The sequence below is a fragment of the Dermacentor silvarum genome, chromosome 7 (genome assembly GCF_013339745.2).
Source record: "Dermacentor silvarum isolate Dsil-2018 chromosome 7, BIME_Dsil_1.4, whole genome shotgun sequence".
In the NCBI taxonomy this organism is placed as follows: Eukaryota; Metazoa; Arthropoda; class Arachnida; order Ixodida; family Ixodidae; genus Dermacentor; species Dermacentor silvarum.
In genome coordinates, this window is record NC_051160.1 from 90144340 (window position 1) to 90165749 (window position 21410).

General features: G+C 47.1%; 1 protein-coding gene across 1 annotated transcript; it reads left to right on the forward strand.

Moving 5' to 3' along the window:
- Positions 1 to 5227: 5227 nt before the first annotated feature.
- On the forward strand, positions 5228 to 7997 carry LOC119459630 (cuticle protein 10.9). The gene is made up of 3 exons (XM_037721311.2): positions 5228 to 5332; positions 6058 to 6195; positions 7595 to 7997. Exons 1-3 carry the CDS (start codon positions 5321 to 5323, stop codon positions 7949 to 7951), a joined length of 507 nt encoding a protein of 168 aa, XP_037577239.1. The 5' UTR covers positions 5228 to 5320; the 3' UTR covers positions 7952 to 7997.
- The last annotated feature ends 13413 nt before the right edge of the window (positions 7998 to 21410 follow it).

The window sequence follows — 21410 nt, forward strand, 5'->3', positions numbered from 1 at the left end:
GCATTCACTAATTATATTTTTAATTAGTCACCTCAGGGCGCATATTAAAGTGCAGGAATCCTAGCCGGTGAGTTCGCAGGGCGTATCCATTTAGTACAAATTTTAAGGATGACATAAACTTTTAGAAATTCATTTCCAAAGTGTGCGACAAAATACATTCGTGTTTCAATTACTTTTGTGCTTGAATGCTTAAAGCGGCGTTTTCTTAAAAGAGGTGAGTGGAACAACCGCGTTTTTTTTTGCCACAGATTTGATACCGCTTACCTCAAAACCCGTATCATGCTCAGAATTGGTTTCAAGTGGATATGCCTAGCAAACTCGCCAGGCGCAACTTGTAAATTGCAATGTGTGCCGTCAAGTGATGAGTTATCAACTTAATGAGTATAGTTCTGGTTATTCGATTACGCATTTCGATTTCTCGTGCAAGTATTGTCCGCCACCGATAATGATCCAGTTGGAAGGCGGCGCTTATGCTATGTGCAACAGGTAATTTTTCATAAATACGAATAGTGTAAAAAAACACTGGGTGTTTTCAGGTTTTACGCATGTATTTATTTTTGAGTACGCAGAAGACAGGTGCGCCTACTGACACTACTCATACGGTCTGCTTACACGGAATTCAAGATTCCGGGGTGTTACGTGCCAAAACCACGATACGACTATTTGGCACGCCGTAGTGAGGGAATCCGGATTAATTTGGACCATCTGGGGTTCTTTAACGTGCGCCGAATGCCCGGTACGTGGCAGTTTTTGCATTTCGCCCCCATCGAAATGCGGCCGCCGGGGTCGGGATTTGATCCCCTGATCTCTTGCTCTACAGCGCAGCACCGTATCCGCTAGGCCGCTGGGCCACGACGGCGGATGTACTTGGGATACATTGGCCCGTTTGCTGGTACTAGCAATAGCTAGCGTACATATAAACTTAGTATATACCCACAAATGTATATCCGCCGAGTTACTGACCGACCCAGCAGCAGTACCAGCCTCGCCAAACACCGGAGGATATAAGGGGGAAAAAAAGCGTCACTTTTATAATGAAAAGGGAGTTGACAAAAAAAAAAAAAGACAACTTGACGCAGGTCACGTAGCCTGATCCACCTCTTCCGTAGTATTCGTACGGGGCTTTACCATTAGGCTACCGACGGCGGCCACGCATCCGTCAGCTGGCTTGGCTATTTCTGCGCATGCATACCAGTTTAGCCCAGGGAATGTCAGCCAGAGCTATACCTGCTAACGGTCATGATTGCGGATGTGTAACATCCTTTCAACTGCAGGCGTCGCATAGCACGTGAACTTAGGAGTACGCAATAAGCATGCATCTGAGTGCGGCGTGGTGTAACTTGATTCGCTGATTAATAAATGCTGTGTAAGACAGCATGAAATGAAACAGTGAACTCTCGAAACAGTATGCACAGTTCACCAGGCGCGAAATAACCTCTGCGTATCTCGCGATGCGCTTACGTTAGGCACGTCACAATGACACCACCGACGAGTAAATTCGCACTCATTCTTTCAGAAATGTAAAGAAATGAACACATGCGCAAAATGGACGCCACAATGAAGAAGGCGCATAAAACGAAGCGCTTGTGTCGAAAAATAATGTTTACGACTATGCACTAAGAAACTCCTTAACAGTTGCTAAGGAGTAACTCGCCCTGATGAGTCTTCCTATGATCTATAAACAAGGATCCCCTTCAACAGCGTTAAAGCTAAATATCATGTACACTTTTCCGAATCACGTTTGCGAACACTAAAAAGACCTACATCGTCACGACACGTCGCTATATTACCGAGCAAGGAAAGGTAGAGCAACATCATGGAACGTTGTGAGTACCGCCCATTGCATTTCATAGCTGTCATTCCGAGGACACTAGTTGAAACAGTGAGGAAACAAATGTTTCACACACATCAGTGTTGCCACGTTTGGCTATATGTAGCCAAATTGGGCTACAGTAAAAAATGTTTGGTGCCGACATGGACGAGTTGGCTATGTGGCTATATTTGGGCTACTGAAAATGTGCGACTTGGCTTTGTTTGGGCTATAAGTGGCGCCCTAATTCACGCTCCAGAGGTCGCTTTGATCGGGTAGAAGCAAATATCGAAGGCTTTGTTTTAGCTGGCTGAGCCGGCAGAGCAGCTGTGCATGTGTGCGTGCGCGAAATGACCGCCCCTTCCCTTCCCTCTCTGCGCCGTTGTCTGAGCCGGTGGCTTTGATCTTTGATGCACTTAAACTTACACCCCGCTTGACCATTATGCGCCCGATCCCCGGGCATGGGGATGAACCTGGGAGTAGTGGGTTTTTCGCAGTACACTGTACTAACATGGGTATGCTCAGGAAAGGAGAGCAATAACATAAGGTCGGGGCCGTCGGGCGATCGGGGCGCCGACATGAAAGAATGGAAGCACGGGTGGATGACACGCCCCAGTGTGTTCATGGCCATGTCTTAATTCTGGATGAAGTATCGCGCCGGGCACAGCTTTCGACCTACTCCACGTATCTCGAGGAATAGGGGCCCCCAAACGTTGGGGGCCCCTATTCTAAAACTTTATTAGCACATCAACATGATTTGCTTTTTGACAGTAACCGGTTTTGCCAGCATAACCACTGTTATCAATTTGTTGTCTACCTTTACTCTTTGCGTGCTGTCGCGGCTTTTACCATTTCGAGCGAGTTATGTTCGGGACGTGCTCGTCGCCGAAAACGACTGCGCGCTTCTTACACTGGTGTGCCGTTTTGCGCAGTAATCTTTTAAAGCTTCGCTTATACCGATTCAGAGAGCGAGTGACATCTGTTGTCTGACACTTTATTTTAACGCATGTTCTTGCCTTGCTAGAGACCTAAGATGGCGGCCAGGTTGATGTCAATGAACAGTGTATAGATCATGTACCGGCTAACCCGGGCCAAGCTAATTAAAAAAAGTGAAAACAAGATAGGACGATGAGACAAATAACACGAGATATCATAGCGCGAAAGACTTGTTTTAGCTCATAAAAAAGAAGCCGTGAGCACGTGGCAGATCGCTGGACAGCTGAACTTTTACGCCGTAGGCAGAGATGGCGTGAGAGATCGATGATGGTAAACATTATTTTGCGTTCACGACAGCTAAAAAGCAGAGTTTGTAGTTAATATTGTTACTGTAAATAACTAAAATAATAACTTAGTACTACCTGTCATAAAATAAACGCACTGATTTCGCCCTCTGCAGCGATTCGCTGCAACTTAAGAGGTTCCGGGCCCAACAAAAAAGTGTTCTGTGCAAGCATGATGTCGCTGATGTTGATGTCAAGGGCCGACCGTAATGGTGGCACGGACATTTTGTTACACCGGGTTGTGCAAAAAAAAAATGAATTGCCATAGTCGAATGTGAAAATGTATACACAAATAAAACTGCAAATAATAATGGCTATATTTGGCTACGAAATTTTTTTTTGCACTTTTTTGTGTTTGGCTGCATTTGGGCTGCAACTTCTCTAGCTTTTGGCTACGCCGCCTCGTCGGACCTGGCAACACTGACACACATACATATTTTATTGCGTTGTATATGTCACATTGACAGGCTACAATTATGCCTTCAGGAACGGTGCCCTAGAGCCTTAACTGAGTATCCTTAGAGATTTGGCACGTCATTACAATGACGCGTCTAGATTACCATCACATGGTGAAACAGACAGCAGATTAGGCCGGTTCGCTGGGTTAACTCAAAACGCACGTTGACGTTAGGTCATTCGCTTTACTAAGGCGTTAGGAGACAGGTACACAAAGATTTAACCAAATGAAGCACTTACTACTTTCTCATAATTTTTTAAACAATAATAGCAATCAGTGTACTAGTTGTCCTATCTAAACTTTTCACTCATTTTTTTTTCTTACAAAACAGTGCATTTATTACTGAGAGGTGTATGAAGTGCAGAGCGAAATGCAGATTTTTTTTGCCCATAGAAATTTAAGTGGCCCCTGTTGGTGTTTCGGCAGTGCTACCGTAATACCGTGTGACCCTGTTCCGATCTGAAGCACACCACTTTATAAAAGACACAAGAACAGCCCAGCTTGAACAGATTTGCGTCATCAGGCCTATTTTTCGCCAAATAGTACATAAATTTTGTGTTTTTAAAAGATTGTTCTCTGACTAGAATTCACTTTCCAAAACTTCTGCGGCTTTAACAAGCAGTGTGTGATTTGTAAACAGTTAAAACTGCAGGTATTGATGTTCTGTAATGCTGTGATTACAGATTTTATTTTCTGTTAGTGTCCGACAAGTGTTTTTTAGCTTTAAATGTTGTTGCAGTGTTTATAGTGTAACAAGAACTGAGGTTGAACAGCACGAATAAAACAATAGAGGAACATTAATAGACGCATATCACATTCGAAAGGAAGAAAATAAATGTGTAACCGCCCCCTCTCTTGCTTTGTCGAAATAAGAAATAGCTTTCTAGCGTGAAAGATTATGATTTTGCTGATACATATGTGACTGGTGTACGCATGCCTATGCTAGGAAAGGTACACAATGGCTGGTGAACTTCAAATAAACTTCCAGTTTGCAGTCATCGCTTATCTATGGTTGCAGTCGGCGTTTGTCTGTGGTATTTTGTTTTATTCACGCTATTCAACCCACCAGTTCTAAATAGGAAACTTCTAAACCCGAAAGTTGTAAATATGAACCAACTAGCCCTCATCAAGATCTTACTTGCTATAGTCTATGTGTTCCTCCTATAATAACGCGTTCCCGTTTTCTGCTTAGACCTGTACGAGCGGACGGTGCTGTATAGATGAATAAAGAAAAACTTGACTGTCGGTCTAACTGGTTTCACTCGTCTCGTTTTTGACATTTCGTTTTCACGCGGAAGTTTGACCTCTGCGTGAAGAGCGTGCAGCTAGCGGCTTGGTATTCTGCCTCACCAGAGCCCGGAAGAGCACGAACGAAGAAAATTAATCTAACGCAACACACTTCCGAGGTGGCACTGAGACGAGCAAGAAGAAATTCCCAACGTCGAGCTTTGCAAAGAGACGTGAACTGCGAAAGTATAAACAAGAAAGGCGTGACAATGGCCCAGCGAAGACGTCGTTCCCTGGTTCTGAGAAGGATAAATAAAATTTTGTGCCACCTTCCTAGTTCTGGGACGACGTAGAAGGAGGAAGGCGAACGTGTAGGCGAGGAGGTTTTGAGGGAGAGAGTGTGCCGGGGACGCTATAAAAGCGTTCGGCATGTCCGTCGAGCAGTCACAACGCATCTAGTCTGCTTCTATCCAACGAAGCCCAAGCACATAAGCCCTTAGAAACTTGTGAAACAGTGTACCCACTTAAAGGTAGCCAAAGGAAAATATGATTGCCAAGGTAGGTGTGTTTTCATTCGTTACGTGGATGTATTCATACTGCGCAATAAGCGCATACCCGAGGGTAGCGCGTCACAAAATGCACGTTTTTCTTGACACGTGTGGCCATACATATTACCTCTCTCGACAACATGTATAATGCATATATAATGTTCTTCGGCATCCAAATCAGCATTGTGAAGGCATAATAGGTATTATGTAAGAGCACTTTGGAAAATTAGTGCAACGCCTTGCTATTTAGCGTAGATTAAAATACTGTGTAAACCCACAAAGTCACTGTCGCAGCACGTCCTTGTGCGTATCACGCAGCCCACTGCATACTGGGCTGCGACAATGTCCAGTCAGTACAATGTCTAGTCAGACTGAGTTAAAGTTGTCATTCCATTCTTGAAGCCTATAGCAGAATCAAGAAGAGCTCTTCACGATGTGCAGGTTCATAAGAACTCAGACGGAGGCCGCCGCCTAGCACTTGATGATAATGGCGAGCCTTGAACTTGGTCCGTACATATAGTGGGGGATAGGAAAGGAATTGGGAGGCATCAAGAAACGCGCTGACTATCCATAGTTACTGACCGACTTATCTAACGCCTTCGTCGTTTCTCTGCCTGCTCTGGCTAGCAGCGTTTATTCAGCTTAGTCTTCGTCAACAAGGGAGTTATTGAGCAAGCCGTTATAAGTCATGTTCAATGCGTTGTTAATCACCTACAATGATTTGTCGTTCTTCAGGTTATCGTCGCTTTCGTCTTCACTGTCGCCACCACCGTGGGACAGCTCGGCCCTCAAGGCCAGTTCATCAACAGGCGTCCTGGCGCCGTTGTAGCAGCTGGTGCCGGCCCTGGCGCCTCTTTGCCCGAGCCCGTCTACGTACGTCTGCGCCAACCGCCCTCTCTTACGAATAGCAGGTTCCCAGATTTCCCCGTAGGCGTGACTCAGTTATATCATTGCAGTGGCAACAGTGGGGACTCTTTGTGGCCATAAGGCGCTGTCTGCCGTCTCTTAATCGCATCTTTATTTAGCTCTTCCTCGCACTTTGGGGCTACAGGCTGCTGTTTTGCGGAGTAGACAACCTTGGGCACTGGGTGTTTGCCATTCGGTCTGGTGGCGTAGCCAGAAAGTTTTTCGATGGGGCGGGGAGGGGGGGGGGGGGCGCACACATCTTATCGGGGACGCGGACGGGAAAAGAGGGAGGCTAGGCAGGTCGCATACTAGCACAGCAATCTTGGGGGGAGGGAGGGGGAACGTGCTCGGTGTGCCATCCCCTGTCTACGCCACTGATTGGCTGTGTGCCCATCCTTTGTCCATCGCCCGGAATAGGCATGTGAAACTCTGAGGCAAAGAGTGGGGAAGCTATCGCCCTAGTCAACGGACATAACGGCTACTGGCGATGAAGCTTCTTGTGTCATACGCCACTGCTGCTGCTTTACTAACTTAAAGAAGCTTCCTGTCATTTAGATGGCAACATTGCGTTGGAGCAGAACGATTTTTAGACCCCAAGAGAAATGCGTATAAAGGGCGTTGTAATGTTCGCAGCCGAAAACCATGCTCCTTCGTGGTTGAATTTCCGCGGCATTGCATGACAATGCCAGCGGCATTGGCGGAATGGTAATATAAGATACTCTCGCCGTAAGATGCTGCCTTTCTGTCAATGGAAGATATATATATATATATATATATATATATATATATATATATATATATATACAGCTTCTACACGCAAGCATTTACTATACAAGCGCTCAGATAAGACAAGTCTTGAAGTGTGCAGTTCATTTACAGTCCTAACAATACACGAGTACGATTGTCATGTCACTGGAGCTAAAGGTGAAGTATCGGACGCGTGACTGTTCTCGCCATAGCAAACACGGTCACTCTAAAGGGGTAAGATCGAATTGTTGACGGCGAAAAAAAGGAAGCTTTCTTTTTTGTGGATGCTTGTGGCAGGTAACCGTAGCAATAACCGCGAAAAAATAATACAAGATAGCTGCGTGAAATAAACTTTAACACCGGTCGCTACCAAACCCTCGTGTCAGAGGGTTCGGCGCGCACCAGGTGGTCAGAATTGAGACACAGTTGTCAGCACAAGGCTTCTCTCGTCACTGGAGTAGTTTGCGCGCTCCGTACTGCGCATTAAACTTTCCTTCACCGCCGTATGAGTAACAATTGCCAATATTTTTTTACGCTGTAGCGCCACGAGCCCAACTTCTACTCTAAATACAGTTCCGTCGTTCTCGCATTCACTCCCTCGTTTCATTTAAAACCGCAGCCGCCGCAGCCGTACAGTTTCGGCTACGACAACGTGGACGAGTACGGCACACAGTCCTTCCACAAGGAGGAGAGCGACGCCAACAACGTGAAGACCGGATCCTACGGCTATCGGGACGTCAACGGCACCTACCGGAAGGTGACCTACGTGGCCGACGCCGACGGCTTCCGGGCCACCGTCGACATGAATGAGCCGGGAACCATTACTGGCCACACCGCCGACGCGATCTTCAGCTCCAAGCAGGGCCCAGTTCTGGGTGCGGCCAAGTCGGCGTCAGCTCCCGCCCCTGTATACGCTGCTGCCGATCGGGCTCCGTTGTCTCGGGGACAGCCAAGGCGCGTAATCTTTACAAATTGATAGAGAAGCAGTGTTTGTCATCATGTGTGTGAAAAGTAAACGTGGGTTAACCAAAGCAGCAAGTCTGTTCTGATCATTCGACTTTTAATTAAAAGAAGTCATCTGAAGTAATTACCTCAAGTTGCCCTTCGTGATTGGCTCGCACGTATCAGCGGGATTGTGCCACTCGACTGCGACGGCTTATAAATGAATAGGTTCGAAGAATCGTTTAAGATACTCTGTTTTACAGCCCCACTCACCGATCAGTGCCGATCACTGAAAAGCAAGAACATCATCATGCAATAGTTAATGACGCATTAGTGATTATGAAAGATGGCCGTTGCTTAAGCCCTAAAACTAGTTGAACTACGAATGTTCACGATGTGCTCCGGAAGACCATTCCAGTGAACGATATCTTGCGGCAAAGCGGATGAATTAAATGCAACGGTTCTACTAGAAATGCGTTGGAGCTTAGAGGGTTTTCTAAATGACGTGAGGTGCGGTAAGGTTGTATAAGAGGCAGCGTTCTATGATTGGCACTATAGACTATCTTCGAAACAGGCAGATTAGTACAATTAATCTCCTTGATTGCAGTGTTGAAAGAGAGAACGATGATTTAATGGTTGTCACGCTCGACTGACGACTGTAGGTTCTGGAAATGAAACGTGCGGCACGATTTTGAACCAATTCAAGGGAATTAATTAAATAAGCTTGATGAGGTTACAAAATGGGTGATGCGTACTCGAGTTGCGGACGAGGAACGTTTTATGGGCGAGCTTACGGGTGGTGGCCACAGTTACGTGGAGATTACGTTTTTAGATACACTAATGTGCGTGATGTTTGAGATGTTGCTTTCTGTATGCAAGTGGACCAACAGAGGTTACTCACCTAATGTATTTTTGAGTAAGTAATTGAAGGAATATTGATATTTTTGGCTGAATATTAGTACCTTACATTTTTCGGTGGTAAGTGACATTTGCCATAATGTGCACCAAGCGGTTATGTAATCGAGGTCACCTTGAAGTGCTAGGTGATCTGTATATGAACGGATTTTGCGGTAAGTGAGACAGTCATCTGCAATAAAGCGAATGGTTGATGTAATATTAGATGGTTGGCCTATAATGCAAATGAGGAAAAGCAACGGGCCCAGGACGCTACCTTGAGGTGCACCACATAGTACATCGCTGAATGGAGATGAGTGACCGTTAACTGTGAACTGTTTGCGATATGTCAACTTATCCATGAGGTTGTTGATCAGTTTAGGTTAAGGGAAGTGAGTTTAGCTATTAAACGTGAATGCGCGACGTGGTCAAGTGCTTTTAAGAAGTCCAAGAACATGCAATCTGTTTGAAAATTCTCGTCCATATTGTGTAGGAGTTCGTTAGTACATTCTAGTAGTTGAGTCCCACACGAGAAGCCTTTCCTGAACCCACGCTGGTTAGTGAAAAAGAAATTATTAGAATTGAAATGCTGCGTAACGCCTGATACGATGATGTGTTCAAGGATCTTGCATGAGACCGATGTCAGTGATATGGGGCGATATTTATTGGGGATAAGTTTGTCAGTTTGTCAGTCTGTCAGTCTTTTGGAATTTCTCCAGTTGCTAGCGACTGATGAAATATATGAAAGATGATATTGCTTATATGTCTAACGGCGATTTTTTAGAATTTTTATACTAATATCATCAACACGTACCGGCGGAATATTGACATTGGTAATCAATGATGCAATACCGCCGACACTAATTTCTATGGGGCTCACGTATTGGTATTCTACATCTGCTAATGGTGAAATAGTGGAATAGCCTTCCTGCGTGAACACTGAAGCAAAATATTTATTGAATATAAGTGGGCATTCTTCTTGATTAATTGGAGCACTGGTGTGATTGAAGAAAAAATAACAGCCAGAATGTTAGTGGGCGATATTGTTTTCCAGAATTTCTTGAGTTGTGCGTCATAAGTGATTGAATGTTGCAGGAATAACATTCAAACTTGGCTTTACGGATGGTACTGCAATATTCTTTATCGGCAATTTTGTGTTTCTTCCATAAAGCCGGTGTGCCAAGGCTTCTCGCCGTTTTGAAAAGTCGCTTTTTCTTGTTTTTTCGTGCATGCAACATTCGGTTAAATCATGGTTTAGACGCGTTCATGCGAAAGGATCGTAATGGTATAGGAGAGTGTGCCAATTCCAGCAAACTACGTTTGAACAAAAGTCCAATAGTCATTGACCCAACACGGAGAAAACGTCGGAAGGTATGTGTCACAAAAATTTTGCAAGCCGAGAATTATCGCATTGTAGTCAGCGCGATTCTCATTTAAAATACATTTATGTGTTAGTGCACGTGTGCATGAAGACATGAAAATCATGATCACCACACGATAACTAAATCCTCAAAACAAGAAATAGCGCTAATGCTGTCAGGGACTGACGCGAAGATGAGGTCGACCGTGTTGTGACCTCGGGTGGGCTGATGAACTAGTTGGACCAATGAGAAATCGAGAGTTGATTGAAGAAAATTACTTCCGTCACGCGTTCGAGCACTTAAGCTTGGTCAATCAATTTCGGGATAGTTGAAGTCGCCAAGTAGGGAAATGATTTATTTTGGAAATGTAGGTTTTCATTCAGCGAGGTTATCATGCAAATCAGAGACGAATGATTGGGGACTATCTGGTCGTCCGTAACAGACTTCTAGAGGATGTATAGAAGAGGGCGATATGATGCAAACCCACACTCGGAATATCAACAGGAAAGGAAGTCGTATGCTGTTTTACTGCAATGAGCACTCCACCTGTCCCTCTTATCATTTCGGAAAATAGTGAAGTTATCCAGGCCAGGCAGGACTTCGTTGTTCCTAGTCTCTTCGTGAAGCCACCTTTCGGTTAGTACTAAAATGTCAGATTCACAGTTGCCCAGATATGAACAAACTTCGATGCGTTTAGGAAGGATGCTGCATATGTTGGTGAAACATAAAGAGAGCTGGGAGTGTGCAGTGTTATTATGATAAGGCATACATTTTTTTCTTCTTTTTTTACTGATGAAACACGTCACCGAGTTACAACTTTCCTATGCTGAAGATAGTGTTACGGCTTTGTTAGCGGCGTCGTACACTTAAACACTGTCATTAATTCTTAGCTTATTGACATTAAGCTTGTACGATACATTTTTGCTTTGGCGAATTCTATCAACTTCTTCCAAGCAAGTCGCGTCTGGAATGAAAAATATTCGTGCGCCGCAAAGTCGGTTCCTTTGAGCTTGGTACTGGTCTCAATGATCTGTTGCTTATATTTAAAGAACGTGAATTTGACCATCGCTGGCCTGCATTTTTTCCGAGTCCTATTTACCAATGCGGTGTGCCCGTTCTGTTTGCGATGAATAAATTGCAATAGCCAATTTACCCTTGCACAGGCCAATGACTTCCGTTTAAGCACTCGACGTGCACGTCTCAGAAGTAGCATCAGGAATGTCGAAAAACCGCAAGTTACTGCGTGAAAACCGGTTTACTGCATCATCACAACGGGGTTCAATTGTTCGGAGGTGATCAGAAATGCCTCTGGAAATCACACCAGGAGAACCAGCTGACAACGCAGCATGGTTGTTTTTTAAGTTAGAAACGTGGACTTCAACGGCGCGGAGCCCTGAAGACAATTGCTTCAGTTCAACATCTACTGGCGCTTGCCACAGCTTCAATTCTCTGAAATCACTTCGTATTCCATCTTGGCCGGATTCTATCATTTGTACAGTTTCCCGCACCGTAGCCAGTACGTCGTCAGAATTGGGTCCGCGTTTAGTTTACACGTCCCCGAAAAGAATTAGGAGTAGGCCACTGAAACAACGCCATACAAATTATTCACATGTTTCTAGGGCAAATGCCCACTCTCTGGGGCACGACACCAAAAACAGGCAGCAATTATTGCTTGTTTTGGCAGATCTACAAGACTACAGACTAAATGACAGACTCCAAGCAAAACATCAATGGCTGTCATGTAGGCTTTAATCTTGCCTCACTCAGTTCGTTTGTACATTACTTACGGACCTCTTGTCGTTGTCTCAACTATAACAATTTGCTGTACTTTGCTGAGCAGAAAGAGAACAGCAACCAGACTTTACCAGTCAATTGTTGACAAATATTTCTTTCCTCCAAAGAACGACACTGCGAACGTCATTTTCTCAACCGTCGTTTTCATTGCCTGTTTCGTTCTGTCAGCGCTGTCCTACGACATGAAAAATTAAAAAAAAGAAGCCAAAAACTAGCACGAAGCAGTATGAAGCAAGAAAAAGCTACGTTCACCCCTCTTTTCCAAAACAAGGGATTAAGCTGGGATTGGAGCTCGGTTCGCGCCTGACCCGTCAGCACGCCTCTCCTCTTCTATCGAGTCCATGCCAGCGACACCTGCTCGCCAAGGCGGCGCCGCCAAAGGCCGCGGGCGGCGGCTTTGGGACAAGGACACCTCGCGATGGCCGCTTCGGCAAGGCAAACGAAAGACGCTGCTGCACTCGTTGTGCAGTCTTGCAGCTTAACTCGTGATATGCGAGAGTTCAATGTAAAACCGGGTGGCCTTCATTTTCTCCTGCTTTAAATGTAGGCTGCCGTTGAGACTTATGCCCGGATAAGCTTTACTTTCGGTATGAAGAGTGTGTGAACAATTAGTTGGTTTCTCGTAACCCAATTTGCAAAAAGAAAAAGAGAATTCGCTGAACACGAACCGTTAATTCGGTTAATCCAAAAGAAAAGTCGCTTAACACGAACCGCTAATACGGTTAAGCCGAACTTACGCCAGCTGCCACTCGGTTCACCGAAAGGCCCCGATAGGCAGACTTGGAGGACGCCGACTCTGGTATATAGCTGCATAAGAAACAAAATTATGCTCCTGTGGACACAAACAGCTACGTCAGCGTCGAGGATGATGGGGAAGCCTGCAGGGCTGTTGTCATAGAAATAATTGAGGAGGCCCTCGATATGCCTCTGCTGCCTGATAATTATGGTGATGACACCATAAAGTTCAGACATAAAGTAGCTGATAATGCTCTGAATGCTTTGAATTTATTCTTTTTTGCCGCATTGATCACACTGAAACACTTTTGAGCAAGCTAGATCAAATGTCAGCTTTTGTGATAGCAGGAAAGTCTGTACAGCGCCGGCAAGCGACAATTCTCACGGTCGCTTCGAGTTCGTCTTAACGGGAGTGTGTTGTAGTTTGAATTGGTAAGTTTAAATGTATCGTTCGCACACATCATGTTGCTGCTTAAGATGTCGTTTGTAGGCGCGAGCTAACTCCTCTTTATGAACTTAAATGCGAAAACATCGCCGGCAAAGGTGTAAGCAAAACATCCCTCACACTTATCAAATATCAGTGGTCATAGGTGTAAGCGAGGTCTTTCACGCGTTTCACGCCATAAACTCTCCCATCGCGTATACACAGTAACAAGTCGCACGCTTTCCGTCTCTGTACATATTCAATTCGGTACCGAGCGCGCAAGGCACGCTCTGGAGAGCCAAAACTGCCACTGAAGATAACGCAGCATTGCATAGCCATACGGCGAGGCGATCGCAAACTACACGACTCATTGTATGATGTCCGTTGTTCTTGCATGTAATATAACTACTATATAGTTTATATTTTCACGTGGTGGTGACGATGAGCAAGCACACACTTCCAAGCGTGTGAGTGAGCAATCGAACTGTCGATTGGGCAGACTTGTGCCCAGGAAGGCGATGAACCCTTAAATCAGAACAAAAGCAGCGGGCACAGTGATGTGTGATTTATCTGAACCCATGGGTCGAGTTCATTTTCTATTTGTACATGTATCAACGCACATTGCGTAGTACTCACTGATGCTTGCCCATATTCGAGAGCAGCTGCAGCATTCGCGTCACGCGCGAAATCAGATGAGTCAAGACTCTTTCGGTAGATATACTTGCAGAATCGGTTACAACAATAAAAAAAAATCGGATACAGTAGGCGTTTCTTGCCCCAAGCAATAACCACATAAACTCCACAACAGTGGTAACCCGGTGCAAAACGGTAACCGGCAAAATAGCGAAACAATGTAGCGAAGGGAATGACAAAAAATCTCTGTTAAAGGAACGACATCGTAGAAAAAAACGTACTCTTGCTTACTCAATATATTACATATAATCATGTTTTGCAAAACAATGTATGCGTGGCAATATTATAAATGTGCGACCTGATCATTCCGGTAAGTATTGAACGACAGCGGAGCAGAACCGCTAGAGCGACAGGACATGTCCTATATTTCTGTGTATATTATTGTTTTGGCAGGGGAGTTAGCGCCGCATTCATGCAAACAGTGACAATATCTTTGAGTATGGTATCCACGAATGCCTACTTCCTTATCAGAATGGTCAGAAGTCCCCAATGGGAAGTTTGTGGGTGCAAACAGACGATCGCGCCATCTGCCTTGCGACTGTCCTAGTTTCTGTATGCAATGAAAAGTGCTCTGCCCCTAGTTCGACAAGCATGAGAACCGCCCCATGACGGCAAACAGAATCCTTGGACACGTGGTCCCAGCCGACGTCAACCCGAGTCTCTCTAAAACCACCTGCAGTCTCGATACTTTTTTTTCAAAGCATTGGGACTGCATGTACGAAATACTAGTTGACAGGTGCTTTCATTGTGTAGGTGCGGAGAGATTATTGTCATACAGTGTCTTCTTTTTCTTCCGGCTTTTAAACATTTCACCCCATCCGTCAATGCCCAGTAGCCAACGGGACCGTCAATCTGGTTAACATATTTGGCTTTCATCTCTTTTCTCTCCTCTTAACAACCGGCGGGAACCAGTATATGCCAAGCACCCGCCAAGTTTGTAACTAGAGGCGTCCTCAACGATTCCGCGCGTTCGCCTGACCTGTCGTTTCACGCATCGCGCACCCGCGCAGTTTTCGATGAACGTAACAAACCACTACACGGCGCCCACGCAACCGGTCGGGCGTTTACAGCAACGTTGATGGCAACCGATCAATTGGTATCAAAACGATGCAGCGACGACCAAGCGTTTCGAATTACAGGTCGCTCCTTGTTCAAGCGGACGGGGATCGTGCGTTCCAAGTGGCCTCCCACCGTTCCAGGAATCGATTTATTACGAGAGCGTCTCGCATTGAGCCCGCCAACATTGCGTGTCAAGGCTTGCTTTGTGTACGCTCCACTTCGACGAGCTTCGGTAATTAGAGGCCGCAGCGCGGCGTCCAGGGGCTGCAGAGTTTAAACTAGGACGAGCCCGGAAACGCCGGTTGGGTCGTGCGTCTCAGAGATAGGCCTCCGACTGAGGGCCTACGTGTATTGTGTTAGTGGTATGCCTTTCTGTCGTATGTACAGAACAAGCGTGCTGGTGTAGTGGCATTCTTTCGCAACGTATGGTCCTCGAAATCTCACTGTGTCAGCTGGTGTTTCTAAACTGTGCTCCAAACATGAGAACGTTGCATAAATGTTTTTGCCTAGGTTGTAAAAAGCAACGGGATGTTTCTTTTCGTTGTTTTCGGGTAGGCCTGCGATATATGAAATTTATTCTTGTGCGCCCAGACCTCCAAGCTGTAGCGTGTACAGCCGGTGGCTGCCCAGTCGTGCGCCGGCGTGAGGAATTTATTTGGATGGAATGGGCAATGTTGGCATCAGTTGTGTCGCCGGCCTTGCCCGCAAACAATAAATTGTTTGACGGTCAGGGCAGGATAGCGTTACGTGACATGAAAGACGTTCTGCCTATAAAGCGCATTTCGTAAACGGTTTCAAACGGTCAAATAAAAAAAAATAGGAACTATATGGCATGATCTGAACTTGCTGCAGTTAAGCACAAGTCAATTGGATATTAAGAAATCAACAAATAAACATGCAAGAACATAAAATATTACTCGTATTATGATGCAATACCACTTTCAGCAAAGAACTGTTGACTAACTGTTAATACGAAATATAATATCGCCTTCAGTAAAGAAAGTTATCAAACTTTTAGCGGTGAAAACCATGAGAAGCCGTGTCTTTGAGTGCTACAAAAGTTTCGGGAGGTCAGAGATTCTGTGCAAGACGATCCCAGGGTCGGCCGTATACCCGCCGTGGTTGCTTAGTGGCTTTGGGTGTTTGCGCTGCTAAGTAAAAGGTCGCGGGACCAAATCCCGGCCATGGCGGCCACATTTTGATGGGGGCGAAATGTAAAAGCACCCGTGTACTTAGATTTAGGTGCACGTTAATGAACCCCAAGTGGTACAAATTATTCCGGAGTCCCTCCCCCACTACGGAGTGCCTCATAATCAAATCGTGGTTTTGGCGCGTAAACCCTTTAATTTGATTAATTTAGAGTCCACCGCCCGTCAACGTCACATACTGCTGCAAATGTAGAACGTATGAGGCAGTTACCGCATGAAAGCTGCCGTGTTACTGTGCGCATGATATCCAATCAGAAATTGGACAGGGTTATGTCACCATAGATCTTATGCTATGGTTTCGGAAAACGGAAAGTGAACGCAAACATTATTCCGCGCACATTGACAGATGAATGAAGGCAAATAAAGAACGACAGTTGCTGCTGAACTTTTGGAAAGGGTCAGAAGTGGCTTCACAGTTTTGTGAAGCGCCACTGCCGGCGATGAAAGTTGTTACCAATAGGACCTTGAATACGAAGCGCCAAAGCGCTGAATGGCGAAGTCGTGGTCCACCTCTCTCTACAAAGTTGAGTAGCGATTTAGCGGTAAGTGCGAGATAACGTTTTTTGCATTACGTCGCGCCTTTTTGGGGCCCTGGATCCATGATTGAAACCACGTTCACCACCCTGCAAACTGCTGTTTTCAGGAGTTCACGCGACACGCGTTCTGCCTCTTCGACGAGCACAGTGCAAGCGACGGTGGACCGGACCAGACCCCCGTCAGTTACACAATATATATATATATTGTCGCGATACAACGCGAACAGAAGACAGGGAGACGTTCTTCAAGAACAGCACAGGACGACCTGTTCAAACAAAACAGAACAGACACACGTCTTCTTTCTCTAATAATCCCATTGACCCATTAGACGGAGTCCGCTAATGCCCCCATCGTCGTCGTCGTCTGCCTGTAGAGCACGCGTGTCATTTGTCCCTCCCTAAAAGAGCATCGCCCCGATGCTAGACCGGAAACGTCACTTGCGGAAGTGAGGGTCCCTCGCATAGTCATTCGCTCACATACGGCTTCATGCGCACAACATGCACAAGTTCAGGGGGGTGCGGGCGGCGCCGCGTACAGTTGGGACTATCAGGGACGACCTCGTAGGTGACATCACTGAGTCGCCGCAATACTCGATATGGGCCGAAGTATCGCCTTAACAGCTTCTCGGAGAGGCCTCGTTTCCGTATGGGTGTCCAAACCCACACTAGGTCGCCGACTTCATAGGTTATGGTTCTACGGTGAGCATCATAGCGGCCTGCGTCGTAGTCTTGCTGCTGGCAGATCCGCAAGCGCGCGAGCTGCCGAGCCTCTTCGGCGCGTTGGGTAAACACATCGGCGTCCGTGTCAGTGTCGTCAAATTGGTGTGGAAGCATAGCATCCAACATCGTTCGTACATCCCGGCCGTGAACAAGGCTGAACGGAGTCATGCGCGTCGTTTCTTGTTTCGCGGTGTTGTATGCAAACGTGATATAAGGGAGGATGTCATCCCAATTTTTATGTTCGACATCCACGTACATTGAAAGCATGTCTTCAATTGTTTTGTTGAGGCGCTCCGTCAATCCGTTGGTTTGTGGATGGTAGGCAGTTGACTTCCGATGAGTCGTTCCACTTAGCAGCAAGACGTGATCTAAAAGCGCAGCTGTGAAAGCGGTGCCTCGGTCGGTTATTACGACGCGTGGTGCACCGTGTCGCAACACAACATTATCGATGAAAAATCGCGCCACCTCGGCTGCTGTGCCTCTCTGGATGGCCTTTGTTTCAGCGTAACGTGTCAGGTAGTCGGTTGCGACGAGAACAAAGCGATTTCCCGCAGTAGAAGTAGGAAGTGGACCCAAAATATCCATTCCGATTTGATAAAATGGTGTTCGTGGAACCTGAACAGGTTGTAGGAGGCCGGCTGGTTTCGTCGGGGGCGACTTGCGCCTCTGGCAGTCGAGACAAGTGCGAACGTGATGTTTCACGGCGGTGGTAAGTCTCGGCCAGTAGTAGCTTTGCCGCACTCTGCCCAATGTTCGCGTGTAGCCTAAGTGACCAGAAGTCACCTCGTTGTGACAGGCTTGAAGTACTTCCATACGAAGAGCTGCAGGAATGACGAGCAGATAGGGGGATCCGGTCGAAGAAAAGTTTCTTTTGTAAAGGACGTTGGCCCGTAAACAAAACGATGACAATCCTCTTGCGAAAACTCTAGGTGCTTTCGCAGATCTTCCTTCTAAGTAATTGATTAGACCAAGCAACTCAGGGTCGTCCCGTTGTTGTTGAGCGACGGCGGAGGTGTCCAGAACACAAAGAAATGCTGTTTCATCTTCTTCGAGTGAACAAGCCGACTCTATCGGTGATCGAGACAGGCAGTCAGCATCCGTATGTCGCTTCCCCGACTTGTACGTGACTGTCATGTCAAATTCCTGCAGCCTTAGGCTCCAACGCGCCAATCGTCCAGAAGGATCTTTAAGGTTCGTCAACCAACACAGTGAATGGTGGTCGCTGACAACTTTGAATGGGCGGCCATACAAATAAGGGCGAAATTTCATAACCGCCCATACCACGGCGAGGCATTCCTTCTCAGTTGTGGAATAATTTGCCTCTGTGCGTGAGAGCGTTCTGCTTGCGTAGGCAATCACTCTTTCCGTGTCCTCCTGCCGTTGCACAAGAACAGCTCCCAAGCCAACATTGCTGGCATCAGTGTGGAGCAATGTAGGAGCGGTCTCATCAAAGTGGGCCAGTACTGGAGGTGTCTGGAGACGTTGCCGCAAGACGTTAAATGCACTTTGCTCTTCGTCGCCCCATACAAAAGCAACGTCGTCTCTCGTGAGGCGAGTTAACGGCGACGCAATGTGAGCAAAATCTGAAATAAAGCGCCGGTAATAGGCGCAGAGACCGAGGAAGCGCCTGACAGCCTTTTTATCGGATGGTACGGGAAACTGGGCGACGGCGGCAAGTTTTTCGGGATCTGGGCGGACACCGGCGTGACTGACGACGTGGCCAAGAAACTGTAGTTCCGCAAAGCCAAAGTGGCACTTCTCCGGCTTCAGGGTGAGGCCGGCGGATCGTATGGACTGCAAAACCGCTTCAAGCCGTGCGAGATGTTCGTCGAACGTTGCGGAGAACACGATGACGTCGTCGAGGTACACTAAGCAGGTTTTCCACTTCAGACCCGAAAGCACAGTATCCATGAGGCGTTGGAACGTAGCAGGGGCAGAGCACAAGCCGAAAGGCAAAACCTTAAATTCGTATAGGCCATCTGGCGTCACAAAAGCAGTTTTTTCACGGTCCCTCGGGTCTACCACAATTTGCCAATATCCGCTCTTTAAGTCCATGGAAGAGAAGTAACGTGCGTGTCGAAGCCTGTCGAGGGAATCGTCGATACGGGGAAGTGGGTACACGTCTTTCTTCGTCACCTGATTTAGTTTTCGGTAGTCCACACAGAAACGCAAGCTGCCGTCTTTTTTCTTGACTAGAACTACAGGGGATGCCCAGGGACTCGTTGATGGTTGGATCACGTCGTCTTCAAGCATTTTCGTCACCTGTTGTTGTATGGCTTCACGTTCTCGGGGAGCCACACGATAAGGATTTTGGTGAATTGGTCTTGCCGTATCCTCTGTAATTATTCGGTGCTTTGTTAGAGGCGTCCGACCGACTCTTGACGTCGACGCAAAGCAGTCGTTGAACTTGGCTAGTAGCGTACGAAGCCGTTCGCGTTCGTGCTGTGGCAAAACAGTGCTGACGTCAAGTGCAGGAGCTGGGTCTGGTGTAGGCGCTTCTTCGAGTAGTGAACAGCAGCCGCGAACACCCGCAACACCGTCAAAATAAGCCACAGCCGTGCCTTTTGGAAGGTGCCGTCACTCTGTGCTAAAATTTGTTAGCAATAAATTCGTGCGCCCGTCGGTGACATTTACAATTCCTCGTGCGACAGAGATACCGTGAGTAAACAACAAAATGGTTATTTGGTCGGCAACTCCTTCGCAATGAAACGGTACGTCACATGCCACGGAAACAAGGATACATGACCGAGGTGGGATTACGACGTCGTCTTCTGTTAGACGAAAGGAGTTGTGTTGCGGCGATAAGCAATGAACTAAACCAGGGCTTTTATAAAACGTCACCATGCGGTCTGGGATGTTAATTACGGCGCCATATTCTCTTAGAAAATCCATTCCAATAATCAAATCTTTACAGCACACGGGAAGAACTATGAAAGCGGCCACGAACGACGAATCTCCAATGTTAAGCCTAGCAGTACATCTTCCAGTAGGCATCAGCAATTGTCCACCTGCCGTCCTTATGTGAGGTCCCGCCCATGGCGTCTGTACTTTCTTCAGGCGGAGGGCGAGTTCCCGACTCATTATAGAGAAGTCGGCACCAGTGTCGACTAACGCTGTCACCGGCTGTCCATCCACGAAAATATCAAGGTCGGCGCTCACAATTTCTTCGGGGTCAGTGGTTATCGGCTTCTCGGCGTTCTGCAGCGGGAGAGTTGGGGGCTTTTTATGGTCTTGCGGCGGGTCTGCAACCTTACCCCCAGAGGTCGCCGCCTTTAGTTTCCCCGGCGGGGACTGGGTGACCTTCGTCTTTGAACGTCAGCAAAAGAGCGTCCAGCAGGCAGCTCGCGTGGAGGGGTTGGAGAGCGTGACCGACGGCCGAAATCAGTTCGATCATTGGGCGCAGATGCTTGATTCGGGTGCGCTATGGGAGGAAAAGCAGCGTCGTCGCGCCGTAGCACGGAGTCGTCATTTGTGCGTCGAACATCAGACCACGGACGAAGAGGGCAAAATGACGAGTCGCGATGCCAGCAATGGCGCGAAATATGGCCGGCACCCCCGCAGTTGAAACAGAGAGGACGGTTATCGGCGGTGCGCCACGCGTCGGATCTCCGATATTGTGGCCGTCTCGTAGGGTCATTTTGCGGCGTGGTCCACGACGCGGCGAATGACGGCTGGCGGTATGACTGCATCGGCATCACGGGTGCGCGCCTTAAAGCCTCCTCTTGTGGCGGCGACCAAGGAGCGGCTGTCGGAGGCTGGTGGTACGGCGGTGTGGCTGTAGCGGGTGGGGGACATCGGACGGCGGCGGCGTAACTCATGGGACGCTGTTGTTCTTGAAGATCGGCAGCCGGGAACGCCTGCCTGATTTCGTCGCGAACCACTTCGGCGATTGACGCGACGGGTCTATCCACTGTCGGTGTCATAATTCGGTGAAGTTCTTCTCTGACGACCTCTCTGATCATTTCCCGCAAGGAGCTCTGATACTGTGGAGTCAATGCGGCGGCATTGATTGCGGTGCTGTTGGACAGTCGATCGTACTGCCTGCACCGTTGATGAAGAGCGCGCTCAA